This window comes from Plectropomus leopardus, chromosome 15 (genome assembly GCF_008729295.1).
Source record: "Plectropomus leopardus isolate mb chromosome 15, YSFRI_Pleo_2.0, whole genome shotgun sequence".
Taxonomy (NCBI): domain Eukaryota; kingdom Metazoa; phylum Chordata; class Actinopteri; order Perciformes; family Serranidae; genus Plectropomus; species Plectropomus leopardus.
Genome location: NC_056477.1, coordinates 32,280,174 through 32,299,066, shown reverse-complemented (window position 1 = coordinate 32,299,066; position 18,893 = coordinate 32,280,174). Strand labels below are relative to the sequence as shown.

The window sequence follows — 18,893 nt, the reverse complement described above, 5'->3', positions numbered from 1 at the left end:
CGAGAAAAAAGTCATTATTTATGAGAATAAAGTCATAATATTCAAACCTGCTGCTTTTGGAGACACTTGTTAACATGAGGGCTACAGAGGATTTGGTTGAGTTGTATTTTAGGATAGGTTTCACAAACAAGGAGATACATAATCTTTTGGTACATCAGCATCACATTATCATAAGTATCAGGACTTTAAAAAGAATATGCAAGAAATTGCATCTTTTCCAGCGAAAGAACCAGTCGGACTTGGAGGATGTTGCTGCTTTTCTGGAGGGGGAAATGGCTGGAACTGGTCAACTGCAGGGTTATCGTTGGATGCATCTACGGGCTATTCAGAGGGGTTTCGTTGTGTCTCAAGAAACAAATCCTCCGTAGCCCTCATTTTGACAATGGTCTCTAAAAGCAGCAGGTATGAATATTATGACTTTATTCTCATAAATAATTACTTTATTCTCGTTAATAATGAGTTTAATCTCGTTAATAATGACTTTTTTCTCGTTAATAATGACTTTTTTCTCGTTAATAATGAGTTTACCCTTGTTAATAATGACTTTTTTCTCGTTAATAATGAGTTTAATCTCGTTAATAATGACTTTTTTCTCGTTAATAATGAGTTTTTTCTCGTAACTAATGACTTTAATCTCGTAAATAATTATTTAATGTGGCCCTAATCCTCCGTCGTACTTTCCTAATGTTAACACATGTGGAAAAGTCTTTCTGGGCCAGTGTGCATCACGTGCCGCTGTAGTTCCACTTTCGGCCACTATGTAAATTTTGCTTCAGAGGGTGGCGCACTTCCTGGGGGCTTGAGCTGGTAGCATGCAGTGTTTACTTCCGTGAACGGAGATGACGCGTTAATCATCCATTCTCTGCATGAGCTACATGGCAAGATGGCTGCGATCATGAAGAACGTGGAAGAAATCCGTAATCGAGTAATACTGGGTGAATTTGGTGTGAAGAATGTAAGTCCGTTTTTTAACGATGATTTTATGACAACATCCCGCGGCAGCTGCAGCGGACATAGTGTGACAGCATGTATTAGCTCAGAGGCCGGAGCGGACCACAACAGCAGAAGAGCCTGCGGAGTCCAGTCTCAACATCAGGACAGTCAGTGTGTGTTATAGTGTGTGTGTAATACAGAGCCGTCCTGCACACTCATGGCATTAAATATGAGAGCTAGTGCCATCTCACTGTCAATGTGATGCTTTCTGGGAGGACGACAGGACTTTGCCAGTCACCGCATAACATTAGTCCGCTCTGCTTTGCCTGATGAATCATATCTGATGGTTGAACTTACTGTGAGCTCTACTAGACTACTTAAAATACTGAATATCGCTTGAATGTAGTAACTTGTGATTTTGCTCAGTGGTATTCACAATATCAGTAAGAATTTATAATATAACAATTACAATATATATCGTGGCGACTGAACAGTAAGTTTATTATTTATTTACATGATATATGTACAATAGACTATAGGCTAATATGATAGGTACTGTCAGTCTGTGTTCGATGTCCAGAAGCTCTCTACATAACAGGAAGAGATCTGTATGCCAGTCACAGGTGCTGAGCAGAATATTCATGCAACAGCCACCACCACACCCAGCCTGCTGTCACTGGCCTTACTACAGGTTAATCACTGAGAAATGTCAGATTGGCCACACAAGGCAGTAATCCACACCATCTGCCAAACAGCATCAGCATCACTTCAGAACCAAGAATACACTGTGGATCTAAATTTAGTTTTTAAATTTAGTCCCCCAGCTCTGTATTTTTCATGTTTGCAGCCAAGTCCATTCTTTTGCTTATTGAATGATTATTTGTTGCTTTTAGGTTCATACATCAGATTTCCCAAGCAACTACCCTGGCTATGATGATACTTGGGATATGCAGAAATTTCAAAAGGTAAATTTCCATCATTTAAGATCTAAAAATAGTTGTTGGTGATAGGGGGAAAAAATGATGTATTTGCCATCACTGGCGTTGCCACACAGAGTCATTTCTAAACCTCAAAGAATTAGAATTTCTCTTATTCCTTCTTTCCTTCCCTCCCTGCTTCACTCTGCTCCTCTGTCTGTATGGAGCCGCATCACAACCTTTACTTTGCAGAATGGCAGTTTACAACCAGCTAAGTTGTTTAGAGAATGCCAGTTGGTCCAACCAAGTTTAAACGTTAATTCTTTATCATCATCTTTATTCTAATGACAACTTTTATGACGTTAAGGATCTGGTTATAAAATGAGCTAACTTGACCTCATCAAGCGCACACAGAAGCTGTGTTCTAGAAAGCACTTTCTATCCATTTTCCTTAATATGTGTAAGGCTGTCTTTAGGGAAATGCTATAAGAAATGTTTATATCTTTAAAATGTATTCATACGTATCTATAAAAAGCAAGAAAGTCAAGCTGGAATATTTCACATTTCTGGCCCAAAAAGAAATAATGACTTTTTTGCTTTTAGTTTTTTTTCAGTCACACTTGAGGGCTCGGAATACCATGTCCATATGCATGGTAATGCACAAAAATTTAAACTGTGGATACAAATTCAGCTCTAGATGCTACTGTACATGTAACTCAATGTAGAATATATTTGTGCAGAGCTGCCAGATCTCACACATTGACCATGAGACTCAAGCAATGAATACATTTTATACATAGTGCCTGAAGGGAATGTCCCCTTATCTGGCACAAACATCCACTTGGACACAAAGATGAACTGATAAAAATTTGGTGTTCAAAGGTTAGGAACGTGTGAGAAGCATCCATGTTTCAGAATTTATAGCTTCTTTGCATACCATTTGAAGCATTGTCAACCATGATGGCTACATGAGTGTGGTATGACATGGACATGCACTTTGCAACGTGCATGCATACAACCCCAGTGTGATAATTGTAGTCATTCTATTTTATATTGCTATTTTCATGAAAATAAAATGGTGCTGTAAAGAAAATTTTGGTGCAGGTAATTTTAAGTTATATGCATTTGTGTATGTGCACAGAAAGAAGTACTTGAGTCCTGCACTTATTGTACAAACCCCAATCCCAATGAAGTTGGGACGTTGTGTAAAATGTAAATGAAAACAGAATATAATGATTTGCAAATTCTCTTCAACCTATATTCAACTGAATACACTACAAAGACAAGATATTTAATGTTCAAACTGATAACTTGTTTTTTTCATGCCTGCAACACATTCCATAAAAGCTGGGACAGGGGCATGTTTAGCACTGTGTTACATCACCTTTCCTTTAACAACACTAAATAAGCGTTTGGGAACTGAGGACAGTAATTGTTGAAGCTTTGTAGGTGGATTTTTTTCCCATTCTTGCTTGATGTACGACTACAGTTGCTCAACAGTCCGGGGTCTCCGTTGTCGTATGTTGCACTTCATAATGTGCCACACATTTTCAATGGGAGACAGGTCTGGACTGCAGGCAGGCCAGTCTAGTACCTGCACTCTTTTACCACAAAGCCACGCTGTTGTAACACGTGCAGAATGTTGCTTGGTATTGTCTTGCTAAAATAAGCAGGGACGTCCCTGAAACAGACGTTGCTTGGATGACAGCATATGTTGCTCCAAAACCTCTATATACCTTTCAGCATTAATGGTGCCTTCACAGATGTGTTAGTTACCCATGCCATGGGCACTAACACAACTCCATACCATCACAGATGCTGGCTTTTGAACTTTGTGCTGATAACAGTCTGGATGGTCCTTTTCGTCTTTGGCCCGGAGGACACGATGATCATGATTTCCTAAGACAATTTGAAATGTGGACTTGTCAGACCACAGCACACTTTGTGTCAGTCCATCCCAGATTAGCTCGGGCCCAGAGAAGCCAGCGGTGTTTGGGTGCTGTTGATATATGGCTTTCGCTTTGCATGGTAGAGTTTTAACTTGCGTGTGCGTAGTGTTCCTTACCCCACGTGGTAATATCCCTTAGAGAACAATTTTGATTTTTAATGAAGTGCCGCCTGAGGGATCGAAGGTCACAGGCATTCAGTGTTGGTTTTCGTCCTTGCCACTTGCATGCAGAGATTTATCCACATTCTCTCAATCTTTTGATGATATTATGAACTGTAGACGGTGAAATCCATAAATTCCTTGCAATTGTATGTTGAGAAACGTTCTTAAACTGTTGGACTATTTGCTCATGCAGTTCACAAAGTGGGGAACCTTGCCCATCCTTGCTTGTGAACGACTGAGCCTTTCGGGGATGGTCCTTTTATACCCAATCATGACACTCACCTGTTTCTAATGAACCTGTTCACCTGTGGAATGTTCCAAACAGGTGTTCTTTGAGCATTTCTCAACATTCCCAGTCTTTTGTTGCCTCTGTCCAAGCTTTTTTGGAATGTGTTGCAGGCATCAAATTCAAAATGAGTGAATATTTGCAAAAAAACAGGTTTATCAGTTTGAACATTAAATATCTTGTCTTTGTAGTGTACTCAGTTGAATATAGGGTGAAAAGAATTCGCAAATCATTGTATTCTGTTTTTATTGACATTTTACACAAGGTCCCAACTCCATTGGAATTGGGGTTTTTAAGTATTGCGAGTTTTTTTACAATTGAGGGTGAACTGATGTTTGATAACACTCCTTTTAATGTGTGTTTATATGCAGAACTTCAGAATTGATATAGTGCATCTGGATGAGAGCAGTATGGAGTTTGACATGGTGGGGATAGATGCAGCCATTGCCAACGCCTTCAGAAGGATCTTACTGGCAGAGGTAGGATTTTCATTCTTGTCGTATCCATACAACTACATAAGGGCTGGGTAATAAAACAAACATGATAACTGATCGCGAAAAAAACTCAAATAATGATAAACTTTGGACATTTCTCCTCATTATGAATAGATCTAATATTCTATCACACAGCAGAAATGAACTCAACAACAGCCAGTCGGCTTGTTGCCTCTCTGCTCTGCCTCTGCTCTTCTGTGTGTGTTATTCTCCACACCACAGTCAGTATGTTTACATCCACAGTTTTGTCGAACTACAGTTAGAGCTCAATTAGCCATTTAATTGGACTACTTTCCTTGTCCCAGTATACAAGCAGCGGGGGTAGTAGAGGTATGAACAATTCCAGCACAGTAGGTAGAGATTTGCCCCCTGTCAGCTAGTTGCTATTGGACATATATTGTTTAATATAGTCAATGATATAGACTGAAACACAATTATAACTGTTACAATAATTTCTGTTAATTATATATAATAATAATTAATGGAGCTGCTGCTCTACTGCTGCCTCTATCAGCTGTTGTTGAAGGTAAAGAGGAGTGAATTCAGATGTATTCTACAATTAAACTGATAGGCCTCTCAAATTTTTTAGTTGGAAAAAATATGTTTTACTGCGGCCCCGTCCACAGCAGGACATTGTTTAGCTTCTGTGCCAGTGTTATGGGACTGTACTTTATCTATCAGAGGAGGGGGGTGGCAGGGATGTGACTTTTTCATTTCAAATAAATATAAAATACTACCTTTTATTCACCTAAGCCAAAATTAAAAACACAAGTCCCTCTTCAGTGCTTACATTTCTTTTGACAATACCTTACCTGTTCTGCAGCACCCCTTTCCCCCTCATGAATAACCAACAGTCCCTATCCCTAACCACCGAGGGAGGCTGGTGCAGCAACCAGGAGCATGCAGAGAATGGCTAGTCCAGTTACAGTCCAACTGAGGTGTTAATTTGATGGAGGAAAATGACTTCTTGATCGATATGGGAAAAAATGATCATGGTGATAATTTTTGTCATATCATCCAGCCCTAACATAAGATATTGTTAAAGTCTTTTTTTTTGTTTATATATTGCCCTTTCTACTCAGTTTGTTTTCTAAGAGCACACAATTACGCTTACAAGTACTGTGTACATCTGGGCAGTTTCTTGCAGGTTTTTAATTTCATGCATATATATTGTGAGAATTTTCCATTATTCTTGGTTGTAGGTGCCTACCATGGCTGTAGAGAAGGTGTTTATCTATAACAACACATCCATTGTCCAAGATGAAGTCCTGGCCCACAGGTTAGGCCTCGTCCCCATCAAAGCTGACCCTCGCCTGTTTGAGTACAGGATCACTGGTAAAACAACACTTACACAACTTTCTGTTCACCACAGCGCTTCCATTTTACACTGCTGCAGTGGTTTACAAAAAGGCACATGAGAAGGTTTTGGCATGGAAAGCATTTTGTTCAGTCATTATCCAAGATCCAGTCTCTTCTAATTGGCCTACTTGTGCAATCTGCAAAAAGAATTAGCTTTCAATAAAAACAAGTTAATAGGAGTATGCAGAAAGCCATTTTATAGTCAGAAGAATAACACTGACAACCTGTAGCTGAAACCTGAAAATGAGCTGAACAGAATATGTGTGTATGGCACAATGAAATAACAGCTATGACCTACTGACTTTTACACCTTATTTTTAACCACTCAAAATTGTCGAGTCGATTAGCTTAATGTATATCACCATGACATAAATAAAATTAGGATGGGCTTATCGTTTCATCAAAGGCTCAAACAGTGATGATAGTGAGTAGAACTTCTTTCTCTAACAAACACAACACAAAATGGAACCAGCCATCTGATCCAAACCCTACATATAACAAACATTATAGTAATATTTAATACCAAGTTCTCATCTGACAATGTTTTTAAAAAACAGACATTATCAAAGTATGCATTTTAGTTTTTTGTGGCAATTTTATTTTAGGTGTAAGATGCAGGAAAGTCACAGTAATTTAACTACACCTCATTGGTGTAGACTTCTTATCTTCTAGCCAGTTCTATCATCAACATATCATAGCAGATTTGTACTAGTATAGTGGGGAACTCATTTGGCCTTGTAGTGTATGGGTAGATGGTATAGCAACTCTCTGTTGAGGAGCTGTTACTACATGTCTCATTCATTCCATTCATTGGTGGCTGAGGCTGCAATACAAGTTGCAACCTGCTACTCTGTTAAACATTTACATGCATTTTGGGGTTCAGTATCTTGCCCAAGGATACTTTGACATGTGGACTGGAGGAGTGGGAGATTGAACCACAGATTGTCCGACAAGTGCACACTCTGCCGGCTCTACCTCCCGAGCCACTGCCGCCCTCATGGTGGAACATACGTTCATAAGATGGACTGAAGGTGAACATAGTAGAGCTGAACATGTTTGGTTCTGTTTTGTTTATTCCAGATGAAGATTCTGTAGAGGAACATGGTTCAGAAATAGATACAATTCAACTGCAGCTGAAGATCAAATGCAGCAGGAACCCCAAAGCCAGCAAAGACTCCTCGGACCCACAAGAGTTGTATCTAAACCACATGGGTGCGTTTTGGTAGACACCAAATGATTAAGAACAGTAGATGTGATGAACAAATGATGGTGATTGATGAAAATAAGCCTCCTAACCAAATAATTTAGAAAGAATATCCCTGTGTTATAGCAAACAATAATGGCATTATATTTGTCTGTATTCTCTGTCCTGTGCTGTCTCGTCTCAGTTTATTCCAGGGACATTAAGTGGGTCCCCATTGGGAACCAGGCAGACGTGTTTGCAGACTTCATCATTGGACCAGTAAATGATGACATCCTTATTGCTCAGCTACGACCAGGACAGGAGCTGGACATTGTCATGCACTGTGTCAAAGGAATCGGTAAGAGCTGCTTAGTGTCCCGATGAGAGACTGGCCAGCTCAGTGCAGAAGACACAGTTAAGGGGAACAAGGGCAACCTTGTTTACATTTTAAATTACTATGAAGTTTGATTTCCAGGTCGTGTTTTCAAATCCAAAATGTACTTTAGCATGAAAAGTTTATTCATGAACTGAGATCCCAAAGTGACAAAATAATAATAACTTATGGTTTCTCACAGAGCTTTCATCAAAAACATGTTTACAAAAATCTGTGTTATTTTTTGGTGGAATACATTATTGATAAGGTATTTTACATTTTTTTCGAATGTTTTAACATCTGTACAAATTATACAACACACCTTCCATGTTCATACATCACGTCAAGTCAAGTCAAGTCAAGTCAAGTCAAGTCAGTTTTATTTATATAGCCCATTATCACAAAACAAGGTTTGCCTCAGAGGGCTTTACAGTGTACGACATCCCTCTGCCCTTAGACCCTCACATCACCCAAGGAAAAACTGTTTTCAAATCCAAAATGTTAACGGGGAAAAAAAAAAAAGAGGAAGAAACCTCAGGAAGAGCGGTAGAGGATAGTGAGGGATCCCTCTTCCAGGACGGACAGATGAGCAATAGATGTCGTAAATAGCAAGTGAAATACAATCATGGCAAAAAAGGAAAGAGAAAAGAGAGGGGGGAGAGGGGGGGGGAGAGGGGGGAGAGGAGGGGGGGGGGGGGCACAGAACAATAGAAACAGATGCATGTCATATTACAATAACGGTAGGTGTGAAATTAGTAATTGCTCTCTATGATGATGTTGATAGAGATGATAACAGTCTCATGCATATGTGAAAGGGAGTTGTCCAAAGGCAAGATCACAGCATCGGCGCAACCAGGACCAGACCACGATCAGGGCGAGCGGGGGCACAGAATCAGTACAGCCACAGCACGAGCACAACCAAAGGCAGGGTCGCAGCATCAGCACAGCTATCACCACGGTCAGGCACAGTCAAGGTTACGGCCAGGATCCAGGGAAACTAGGAAACAAGGGAGCAGGAACGCTCCCGAGAGGCAACGGGATTAGCGTAGTGCAGTTCAACAGACCCAGGCTCTGTAATCGCGAGCCCCAGGTGGTGAGAGTACCACATGGCTATCACAGAGCTAAGTTAAGCTTGCCACATGGCAATGCAGTAAACAGACATGCATGATTTCTGATGGCAGCATTGAGAGAAGGAAAGGAGCTCAGCATATCAGAGGAAGTCCCCCGGCAGGTTAAACCTATGTCAGCCTAACTATGGGCTGGACCAGGCAACCTGAGCCAGCCCTAATTATAAGCTTTATCAAAGAGGAAGGTCTTAAGTCTACCCTTAAAAGTTGAAACGGTGTCTGCCTCCCTGACCGAAAATGGAAGATGGTTCCATAGGAGAGGAGCGTGGTAGCTGAAGGCTCTGGTTCCTAACCTACTTTTGGAAATTTTGGGAACCACAAGTAACCCTGCGTTTTCAGAGCGCAGTGATCTTGAGGGTTGGTAAGGAACTATGAGCTGTGACAGATAGGATGGAGCCTGACCATTTAGAGCTTTATAAGTAAGGAGGAGGATTTTAAATTCAATCCTGGATTTCACAGGGAGCCAGTGCAAAGAAGCTAAAACAGGAGAAATATGATCCCTTTTCTTGCTTCCCGTTAAAACACGAGCAGCAGCGTTCTGCACCAGTTGGAGAGACCTAAGAGATTTGTTGGGGCAACCAAATAATAGGGAATTACAGTAATCCAGCCTAGAGGTGACAAATGCATGTACTAATTTTTCAGCATCTGTTTGTGATAGGATATGTCTAATTTTTTGCGATGTTACGCAAGTGAAAGAAAGCCGTCCTTGAAGTTTGTTTTATATGGGAGGCAAAGGATAAATCCTGGTCAAATAAAACTCCGAGGTTCCTTACAGTTGTGCTAGAGGCCAAGGTAATGCCATCTAGAGAAATTAAATTGTTGGAAAAGGAGCTTCTGAGGTGTTTTGGGCCAAGAACAGTAACTTCAGTTTTGTCTGAATTCAACATCAGGAAATTACGGCTCATCCAGGCTTTTACATCCTTAAGACATGTTTGAAGTCTAGATAGCTGATCAGTTTCATCTGGTTTCATAGATAGATATAATTGCGTATCATCAGCATAACAATGGAAATTTAAGGAATGTTTTCTAATTATGTTGCCTAGAGGAAGCATATATAAAGTGAAAAGGATTGGTCCAAGCACCGAACCTTGTGGCACTCCAAAGCAGACCTTTGTATGTGCGGAGGGTTGATCATTGATGTGAACAAATTGGGAACGATCTGATAAGTATGACCTAAACCAGGCTAGTGACATTCCTTTAAGGCCAATTGAGGATTCAAGTCTGTGCAGTAAGACTTGATGGTCAATGGTGTCAAATGCAGCACTGAGATCTAATAGGATTAAAAAAGAGACCAGACCTGTGTCAGAAGCGATAAATAAGTCGTTATTAATTTTTACTAGTGCCGTCTCTGTGCTATGATGAACTCTGAAGCCTGACTGAAAGTCCTCGAATAAACTGTTGTCTCGGAGAAAGTCACAGAGCTGATGAGCAACCACTCTCTCAAGGATTTTAGAAATAAAGGGGAGATTAGATATCGGTCTATAGTTAGCTAAAATCTCAGGATCGAGAGTGGGCTTCTTTAGAAGAGGTTTAATGACAGCTACTTTAAAAGACTGGGTACATAACCTGTCAATAAAGACGCGTTGATTATATCTAATAAAAAGTTGTCTAATAAAGGTAAAAACTTCCTTAAGGAGCTTAGTTGGGATGGGGTCTAGCAGGCATGTTGATGGCTTAGATGCAGAAACCAAAGTATAGAGTTGATGAAGGTCAATGGGGGAGAAATGGTCTAGATAAATTTCGGGTCTTGCTGCCATAATCAGGCTATCTGAGTCCGGGGTCAGGTCAGTTGAGGGTAAGAGGTGATGGATTTTATCTCGAAATAGTTATGATTTTATTATTAAAGAAATTCATAAAGTCGTCACTGCTTAGGGCCGAAGGAATACAGGGCTCTATAGAGCTGTGACTCTGAGTCAACCTGGCTACAGTGTTGAAAAGAAACCTGGGATTGTTTTTGTTTTCCTCAATTAGTGATGAATAATAGTTTGCCCTGGCATGGCGGAGGGCCTTCTTATAGACTTTAAGACTGTCCAGCCAGACTAAACGGGACTCTTCCAGTTTGGTCGAACGCCAATGTCTTTCAAATTTTCGCGATGTTTGTTTCAATTTGCGAATCTGGAGGTTAAACCATGGGCTAATTTTTTTTTGTTTCATTATTTTCTTCTTGAAGGGGGTGCAACAGTGTCGAGAGCTGATCGCAGTGAGCCAGTAGCATTATCGATGAGACAGTCAATTTGGGAATGACTTAAGTTAGTAGTAGTGTGCTCAGGAGTTGTAAGACATGGTAATGATGTCAAAGCAGAGGGAATTATTTCCTTAAATTTAGCCACTGCTGAGTCAGATAGACATCTAGAAGAGTAGCTCTTACTGAGAGGCTTGTAGTCAAGTAATAAAAAATTAAAAGTTATCAAATAATGGTCAGACAGAGCAGGAATCTCAGGAAAGACTGATAAATCTGCAATATCAATGCCGTAATACGCAAGGACTAAATCGAGGGTGTGATTGTAGCGGTGGGTGGGTTTATGTACACACTGACTGAAGCCTATTGAATCCAAAAGTGTGGAGAAAGCAGAACTAAGGCTGTCACTATTAACATCCATGTGAATGTTAAAATCCCCTACGATAATAATTTTGTCTGATTTGAGCACTAAACTTGATATAAGCTCAGAGAACTCAGATAGAAATTCAGAGTATGGGCCGGGGGGCGCGGTACACTATGACAAATAGAATTGGCTGTAAAGTTTTCCAGGATGGGTGAGAAAGACTAAGAAAAAGGCTTTCAAATGAATTATAGTTTAACTTGGCCTTAGTGTGAATTGCTAAGCTTGAATCAAAAATAGCAGCGACTCCCCCTCCTCGGCCAGTGTCCCGCGCAACGTGACTATTTATATGACCAGGAGGAGTGGATTCATTCAGGCTAACGTACGCTTCAGGACAAAGCCAGGTCTCAGTGAGGCATAATAAATCAATATGGTTATCCGATATTAAATCAGTGACTAAATGAGCCTTGGTTGATAAGGATCTAACGTTCAAGAGTCCGCATTTAATTCTCCTGTTATGATGCTGTATGACAGGAGATGAGTTAATTTTTATGAGATTTTCATGTACAACTCCCCTTTTGTTTATTTTAGTATTAAACAAATGAAGTGGTCGGGGGACAGACACTGTTTTTATAACATTTACATTATGGGTGTGTGACTGTGCTAGAGGAAGCTCAGAGAAGCGTGTAAGGACTGCAACTCTGAAACCTGGTCCCAACTCTGGTTTGTCATGGCTGTGTATTGCTTACTGATATGTACTTTGATAATCGTTCTCTGTTCAGGTAAGGACCATGCCAAGTTCTCTCCAGTTGCCACAGCTAGTTACCGACTCCTCCCAGAAGATCACCCTGCTGGAGCCGGTGGAGGGAGAGAAGGCAGAGCGCTTAAAACGCTGCTTTTCACGAGGAGTTATAGACATAGAACATGTAAATGGTAAGTAACAGCTAACCTCTCTAATCTAAAATCAAAAACAAAGCAGCTCTGTAGCGGTCATGATGAAACAAATTGCAGTTCCAGTTCCAAAAAAGTTGGGAAACTGTGTAAAACGTAAATTGTAAAGCAGACGTAAATCAAAACAGAATGCAATGATGTTCAGATCTTTTTTGACCTGTATTCAGTTGAATGCAGTACTGAGACAAGATATTAAAGTTTTTTAATCATTTTTTGTAAATATACACTCATTCTGAATTTGATGCCTATAGCGTGTTCCAATTAAAAGAATTCAGAAATTTGGGATAGGACTGGGAAGGCTGGAAGAGCTGTAGAAAGTTAGAAGTTTCTTCTTTGGAACATTTTACAGGTAAACAGCTAACTGCTAACAGATCCAGAAAAATCTCTGCTTGTCAGGGGCAAAGCTGAAACTAACACTGAATGGCCATGACCTTTGACCCCTCGGGCAGCACTGCATTGATCCTTTGGGGACAACGACGGATTTTTAATAAATGTGTAATGCATTTGATGGTTGAATATCTTAAGTTTTTGTCATACAATGATGACACACATTTTTTAAAATAAAGTGATTTATATAAAACAGAAAAGTCACAGCTGAGATGGAGCCCTAAGTACCCCCCCTCCTCTCCACCTCCTCTGTTTACATGATAACGACATGATAATTGCTCTCACTCTTTCAAACAGGTGGTCAGAATGGCGCAGCTCACTTGTCCTCTCCAAATATGACTAGAGTGCACGGACAGGGCACAGTCTATGTAAGTGCCCCTCTTCTGCTGATGCGAAACGAGGGGGGCCAAAAGCTACCAGATCCACAAGCATAGATCTAAAGCTAGCCCCAATATTTTTTGGCCGATAAGCAGGGTTAGGTAATAGGGAGATGCGCCGCTTATCAGTCAAAAACGTCATATGTGAGTGCCGCACCAACATGACGATCAAATCACTGTCTGTTTTTGCTGTAGACAGGGCTAATAATAACACCGTCTTCAGAGATAGATATTTGAAATCAGCTGTATCATTAGGCTCTGTCCAGAACCTGCTGGATCAGTGGGATAGGGGGAAATGCATAGAGCCTTTCTTTCAGCCACGGGGATGCCAGCACGTCCTTCCCTAGCAGAGGATAGTCATTGTGAATGGTGAACCAAAGTGGGCAGTGCATTGAGAGCCGTGATGTGAACACATCGACACGGGCTCAGTAGAACCAAATCCAAAGTTCATTCAGCTGGCCCTGAATGTGTGCCACTGACATCGAATGTAAGTGATTGTGTGCCCACAAGTGCACCTGAGATGCCTCTTGGTTTAGGGCTGTGGAGTGGACTCCGCCTTGTTGGTTTATGTACTGCTGCACTGCTGATGCTGCCACCATCAGTCTTGGCATCACCATCCACTGATGCGCTGAGACCGTGTGACTCTGGCATAGAGCTTGAGATGTCCTTTATATATACGCAACTATCTGTCCCCAGACAGGCGTGTTAGCATTGACCAGGGATTCAACTGCAGACTCACAGAAGTTGAAACATGTTTGGGCACGAAGCAAAAGTATCTCTCCTGTACTAGAACTGGGGCTAGCTGGGCCTGTATAACACAGTGAAACATGTTGGACTGCGAGCAAACTGTAGCATGGCCTTTCTTTAGAGTGTTCAGAATCCATGGAGATGGATAGCGAAGTTGCTTCCATATTAACAGCCTGTTTGACAGTGCTGGCCTCTCGCCACAAGAGGGCGGGGTTGTGAGGGTGTGTGCTTAGTGACTGTGTCTGCTGAGTGTTTTTCAATAGCAAGGGACACTATAACACCAGCTTTCGTTTGCTGCTGTGGGAACAATTGTCCTGACAGGAGGGTGTCGTTCATGCCCTCTCCCCCAAAGGGAGTAACAAGGTCCTGCATGGCTTTTTACCTCTGCCCACCTGGCTGGGCTGCTGCTGGCAGAGAGGGTGAGGGAGCCAGCTTCGACTGGTTGAGCGCTGGGTAGATTGGCTCACCTCCGATTGTCGGGGCCTCTCCCACGAGTAGGATGAGCTGGCAGAGCTGGGCTGGGTAGGAGGGACAAAGTGGGCTGGCCAGGGGTTATGAATCTTTTTCTTTTTCTTTCAGTGGGTTCATCTGGGTGAGATGACATTGGGTAACCACTGAGAAGCCCATAATTCTCCCAGCGTCCTGAGCAGTGCATATGATCATGCTTAAAGAGAAATCTGTTGCTTTTCTGAGCTCCGTATATATGTCTCTATGGTGGCCTTGCATTCTAGGTCACGCAGGAGGCAGGCCTGATAAGCTTGGAGGATAGCTAGGTTATTCGTCATGGCGGCCTCACCGCCTTGTAAGATTTTTCAGCCAAAGAGTCAGTGAGCTGGCGGCCTGAACCATGTTTCTAAAAACATTCCTCAGGTGAGGAATAGTAACTCAGTGAGAGAAACTTGGTTTATATTTGATCAGTGCTGCTTAGTTTCACTGTTTGGTCTCAGTTTTTTCAGCCTCCATTTTCACTGTGCAGGAAGCAGTATAGAGCCTGCTCCCTGTTAACAAAACCTTGCTATTTCAACTAAACAGGGTGTTAAAATGTGTTTTGAAAACATTTTATGTGAGAAAAAGGCAGTGCAATAACATAATCTAGTCTCCTGATGTACTCCTTTACTTTTTGTGTCCATGGTGGTGGCATCGGTGGTGGGTAATAAGAAAATGTGGAAGTACATTGTGTAGTTTCGAGAGACAGCTCGACAGTTCTAGAAACTAGTTAGATGGAGGGAAGTTTACCCTAATTTATTTACACATAATACCCACATTTTTCATGATTAAACCTGGATGGAAACTGCCAGAGTATCCCCTTAAGACTTTTGAAAAATAGAAAAAACTGAATAACCTTTTTATTAAAAATAATACATTTTCACCCATTTGATCATTTTATTTAATAGACGTCTGTTTTATATAGTCTCACAGTGCCCAAGCAAGAATGTAAAGATGATAGAAGGCAGAGGAGTTAAATTCTTAGTTAGTCTGGATTGAGTCCTTCAGCTGTGTAAATAAAATCATCTGTCATCTTGTATTGTCCACCTCAGGGAAGAAGGTTGCTAAAGTAGTGAACAGTCGCTTGGATACATGCAGCAGGGAAGTCCTCCGACATGATGACCTGAAGAATGTGGTGACGCTTAGAAGACTGCGAGACCATTTTATCTGTACGTTCACAAACCTTATTCACGTGCATGCACTGCACATAACTGCTTTCCACACAGAATTCAAAAGTCCTAGTCAATCAAAACAATGCGAGAAGATCAATACTACTTTCATATGTGTATGGTAAATACAAAGCAACAATCACCTGGCTGTTAATACCAGAAGTGCATTTCTCTGCAGCGGTCACCATGGACTCTCCTTCTCTGGTCTGCTGGTCACATAAAGAGCTCTGTTTCTGTCTGTTCCTCTGTGTGTGGGTGTGTGTGTGTGTGACTGTGTGTGACCTCACCAATCACTATTTTTTCATTGGATTGGGTTGAAATATGTCCTGAACATTTAAGACCCTAAAGAAACTTGGCAACATATTTTCATGTCACTGTATTGCTGAATGGTTACAGTAATCAAATTCATAATAGAAGGTTACACAGAAGGCACTTTTTCTATACATGTTTTAAATATCTTTATTTTGAAGCATCCATAATACATGTTTCCATAAAATGGACATATTATCTCATTTTGATTAACTTTTTTGATACTTAAACTATAGTTTCACATGAAGGATTCTTCCTATCGTCTTGAAACTTGTTTATGGAAAAGTAGTACTATTCATGACATATATATAAAAAATAATTAAGGATGTAATATTACACCTTAATCATAATTTTTTTAATGCATGTTTTTTATACATGATGAAAGAACTTCCAGGTGTGATAGAAGTACACATCATAGAAATGTTTTTGCAAGAAAGTATATATATATATATATGTGTGTGTGTGTTTGTGTGTGTGTGTGTGTGTGTATGTATGTATGTATGTGTGTGCGTGTATATATATATATATATATATATATATATATATATACACGCACACACACACACATATATAAATACATATGTTATACATACACATACATACAAAACCATAATTAGAACCATATAACAAAATGAGTTTAAAACTACATTTTGTCAAAAACACAAATTTTATTTGGACCCACTGAAAATTAGCACCTATGTCTTCCAGGAACTCCACTGAAAACCCATTAACATCACCACATCACATTTTCTTATTCAGTGTGCAGAGGCCAGTCATTGTCTGGGGTCTGTCCTCAAACAGAAATACATTAAACTGTGTACTTCAAAATTTGTTGATTTATTGTGAGACATATAATATATTCATATATATCATGCTTTCCTGATAGCGTGCAGGCCTAATGTCCACTCATGGATCTCTTCCTCTCAAACAGTTACTGTGGAGTCGACCGGCATCCTGCCTCCAGATGTCCTGGTCACAGAGGCCATCAAAGTCCTCATGGCCAAGTGTCAGAGGTTTCTGAATGAACTGGACTCTACTGCCATGGAGGGAAGTCCTGACTGAGCATGCTCAGAACAACCACAGTGGAGCTGATGTTGACATAAGCCACAGTTTGTCAGGCCTGATATTGTTGATACTGTTCCTCCTTTTCAAAAGCAGATATAATTATGGTAGTTGGACTTACATCTAGGTATGTGAAGAAACTGTTTTCTTTAGTGTTTTGTGCCCTGCTCTTGACTTTTCTTAAGTAAACATGCTGAAGCTAATAAAACATCACTGCTGTTCGGAGATGAGCCAGGCCTGGGCAAAATCATTCATCGCCGTACAATGCATGCAAGTCAGGTTTGTGGTCTGACTTTGCTCTCTGATTTTGCTTTTGCCGACTAGCTCTGATGTTGTGCGCAAGTAGGCAACAATAAATTCACAACATCGCCCAGGGCATGATGGGGGACACCTGGCTCTCACATGATCAAAAAGCTGGTTGGTTAAGATGTTGATTCAGCAATATGACATTTCAGATAAACTTTTAATTTTCATTGAACTGGTGAGATTTAGATTTGATTTGTGTAGTTTGTAGGATAATTCTGTTAACAGAGCATGTGTTGTGGCTGATGGTGCAGTTACCTGCCAGAGAGACTAAATGCATTCATCATAAACTATATGGAAAGTACTGGATGTCAACATTGGACTGTTTTACTCATAAAGTATTGAGCAATGCAGAGGTGCCCAGTAGCTCACGTGAGTATCGTAGGCGTTCCATGTACAGAGGTGATGTGCTTGCTGCAGCAGCAGCACCTTTGACTCCAAGTTGTGGCACTCAGCTGCATGTCGTCCTGTGTCTCTCCCCCTTTCACGCTTAATCTGTCCTATTGAATTAAGGCAAACATGCCAAATAAATAATATTTTTTAAAAGAAAAGAAGTATTTAGAGACTTGTGGTCAGTGAGATGTGAAGATTCTTAAGATAACATCTGTACAGATGTGAAGCCCTGACTATAACTGAATGATCTTTAATGAAAGATCAAATGGACATAATGCTGATGTGCATGATGTACTTGCAGGACTATCAGTTTACTTTTTTATCATGCAAAATCAGTAATGATTCTTTATAATTATCTCAAGTTTTTATAGACCTGATTAGTCTACACTGGACAAAATTTTTAACACAATGTTTTGTCTCCCATTTTTCACAGATTTACGTTAAAAATTTGAGACTTTCATGCACACAAAAGACTTATTTCTCTCTGGTCAAAAATTTGTTAAAATTTGTGAGCACTCCTCTTTTTCCAAGAGAGTCAATCCGCGTGACACTTGTGGCATCATTACTACACAGGTGTATCCTTGCTGACTACAGGAATATCCACCAGATCTATTGCCCGTAAACTAAATGTTCATTTCATCACCATAAGTCCTCTCCAATGTTCCTTGTTGCTGCATTGGGCAGTACATCCGACTGGCCTCACAACCACATACCACTTGTAACCACACCAGACCAGGTACCCCACATCCACTGTTTTCACCTGCACCTGCTGATGCAAACAGTTGTTTGCACAACTGAAGAATTTCTGCACAAAACATCATCTATCTGGCACTTTGGAGAAGTGTTCTCTTCACACACAAAGAGAATTTACATTGACTGGGCAGATGGCAAACAGTGTAAATGGCATTGTGTGAGCAAGCCATTTGTTAGTGCCAAAACATCAGGTGCCAATGTTGTGAACAGAGTGCCCCACAGTGGCAGTGGGGTTACAATGGACACAAGTCCTGAAAGCTGAAACAAGTTCTTGAATGGCCTGCATACACTGAGCATGCTGGGGACATTCTAGATTAGCATTTTTCTCAGAGAACATTTTTACATTGACAACAACACGTGTAAATGATTAAACGAACTAGAAAATGCATTTCCATTATGAAATGGGTGTGAATACTGACAGCTGAGATGAATTCAAAAGTTGGATATTGAACAGATATTTACTCCAGACCCAGCGAAGTCTTCTTTACTCTGTTCCACACCGTTGGCAGTAGGAGTATGTTTCGATCACCTCCAGGATCCTCACCTTTAACCGCTGGGCCATATTTTGTTGAGGTAGACCTTTATTTTGAAGAGTACGGCGCAAACATGAGCTAATCAGATCAAGAGGGCGTTG

At 40.7% G+C, this 18,893-nt stretch overlaps 1 protein-coding gene across 1 annotated transcript; it reads left to right on the top strand.

Annotated features, from left to right (window-relative positions):
• The first annotated feature begins 830 nt into the window (after positions 1-830).
• polr1c (RNA polymerase I and III subunit C) lies at positions 831-17,417 on the top strand. The gene is given in 10 exon segments (XM_042502052.1): positions 831-955; positions 1,827-1,898; positions 4,618-4,725; positions 5,943-6,075; positions 7,180-7,311; positions 7,488-7,640; positions 12,105-12,163; positions 12,165-12,255; positions 15,323-15,439; positions 16,680-17,417. Coding segments are annotated over 10 exon segments (1,068 nt in total). The 5' UTR covers positions 831-883; the 3' UTR covers positions 16,811-17,417.
• The last annotated feature ends 1,476 nt before the right edge of the window (positions 17,418-18,893 follow it).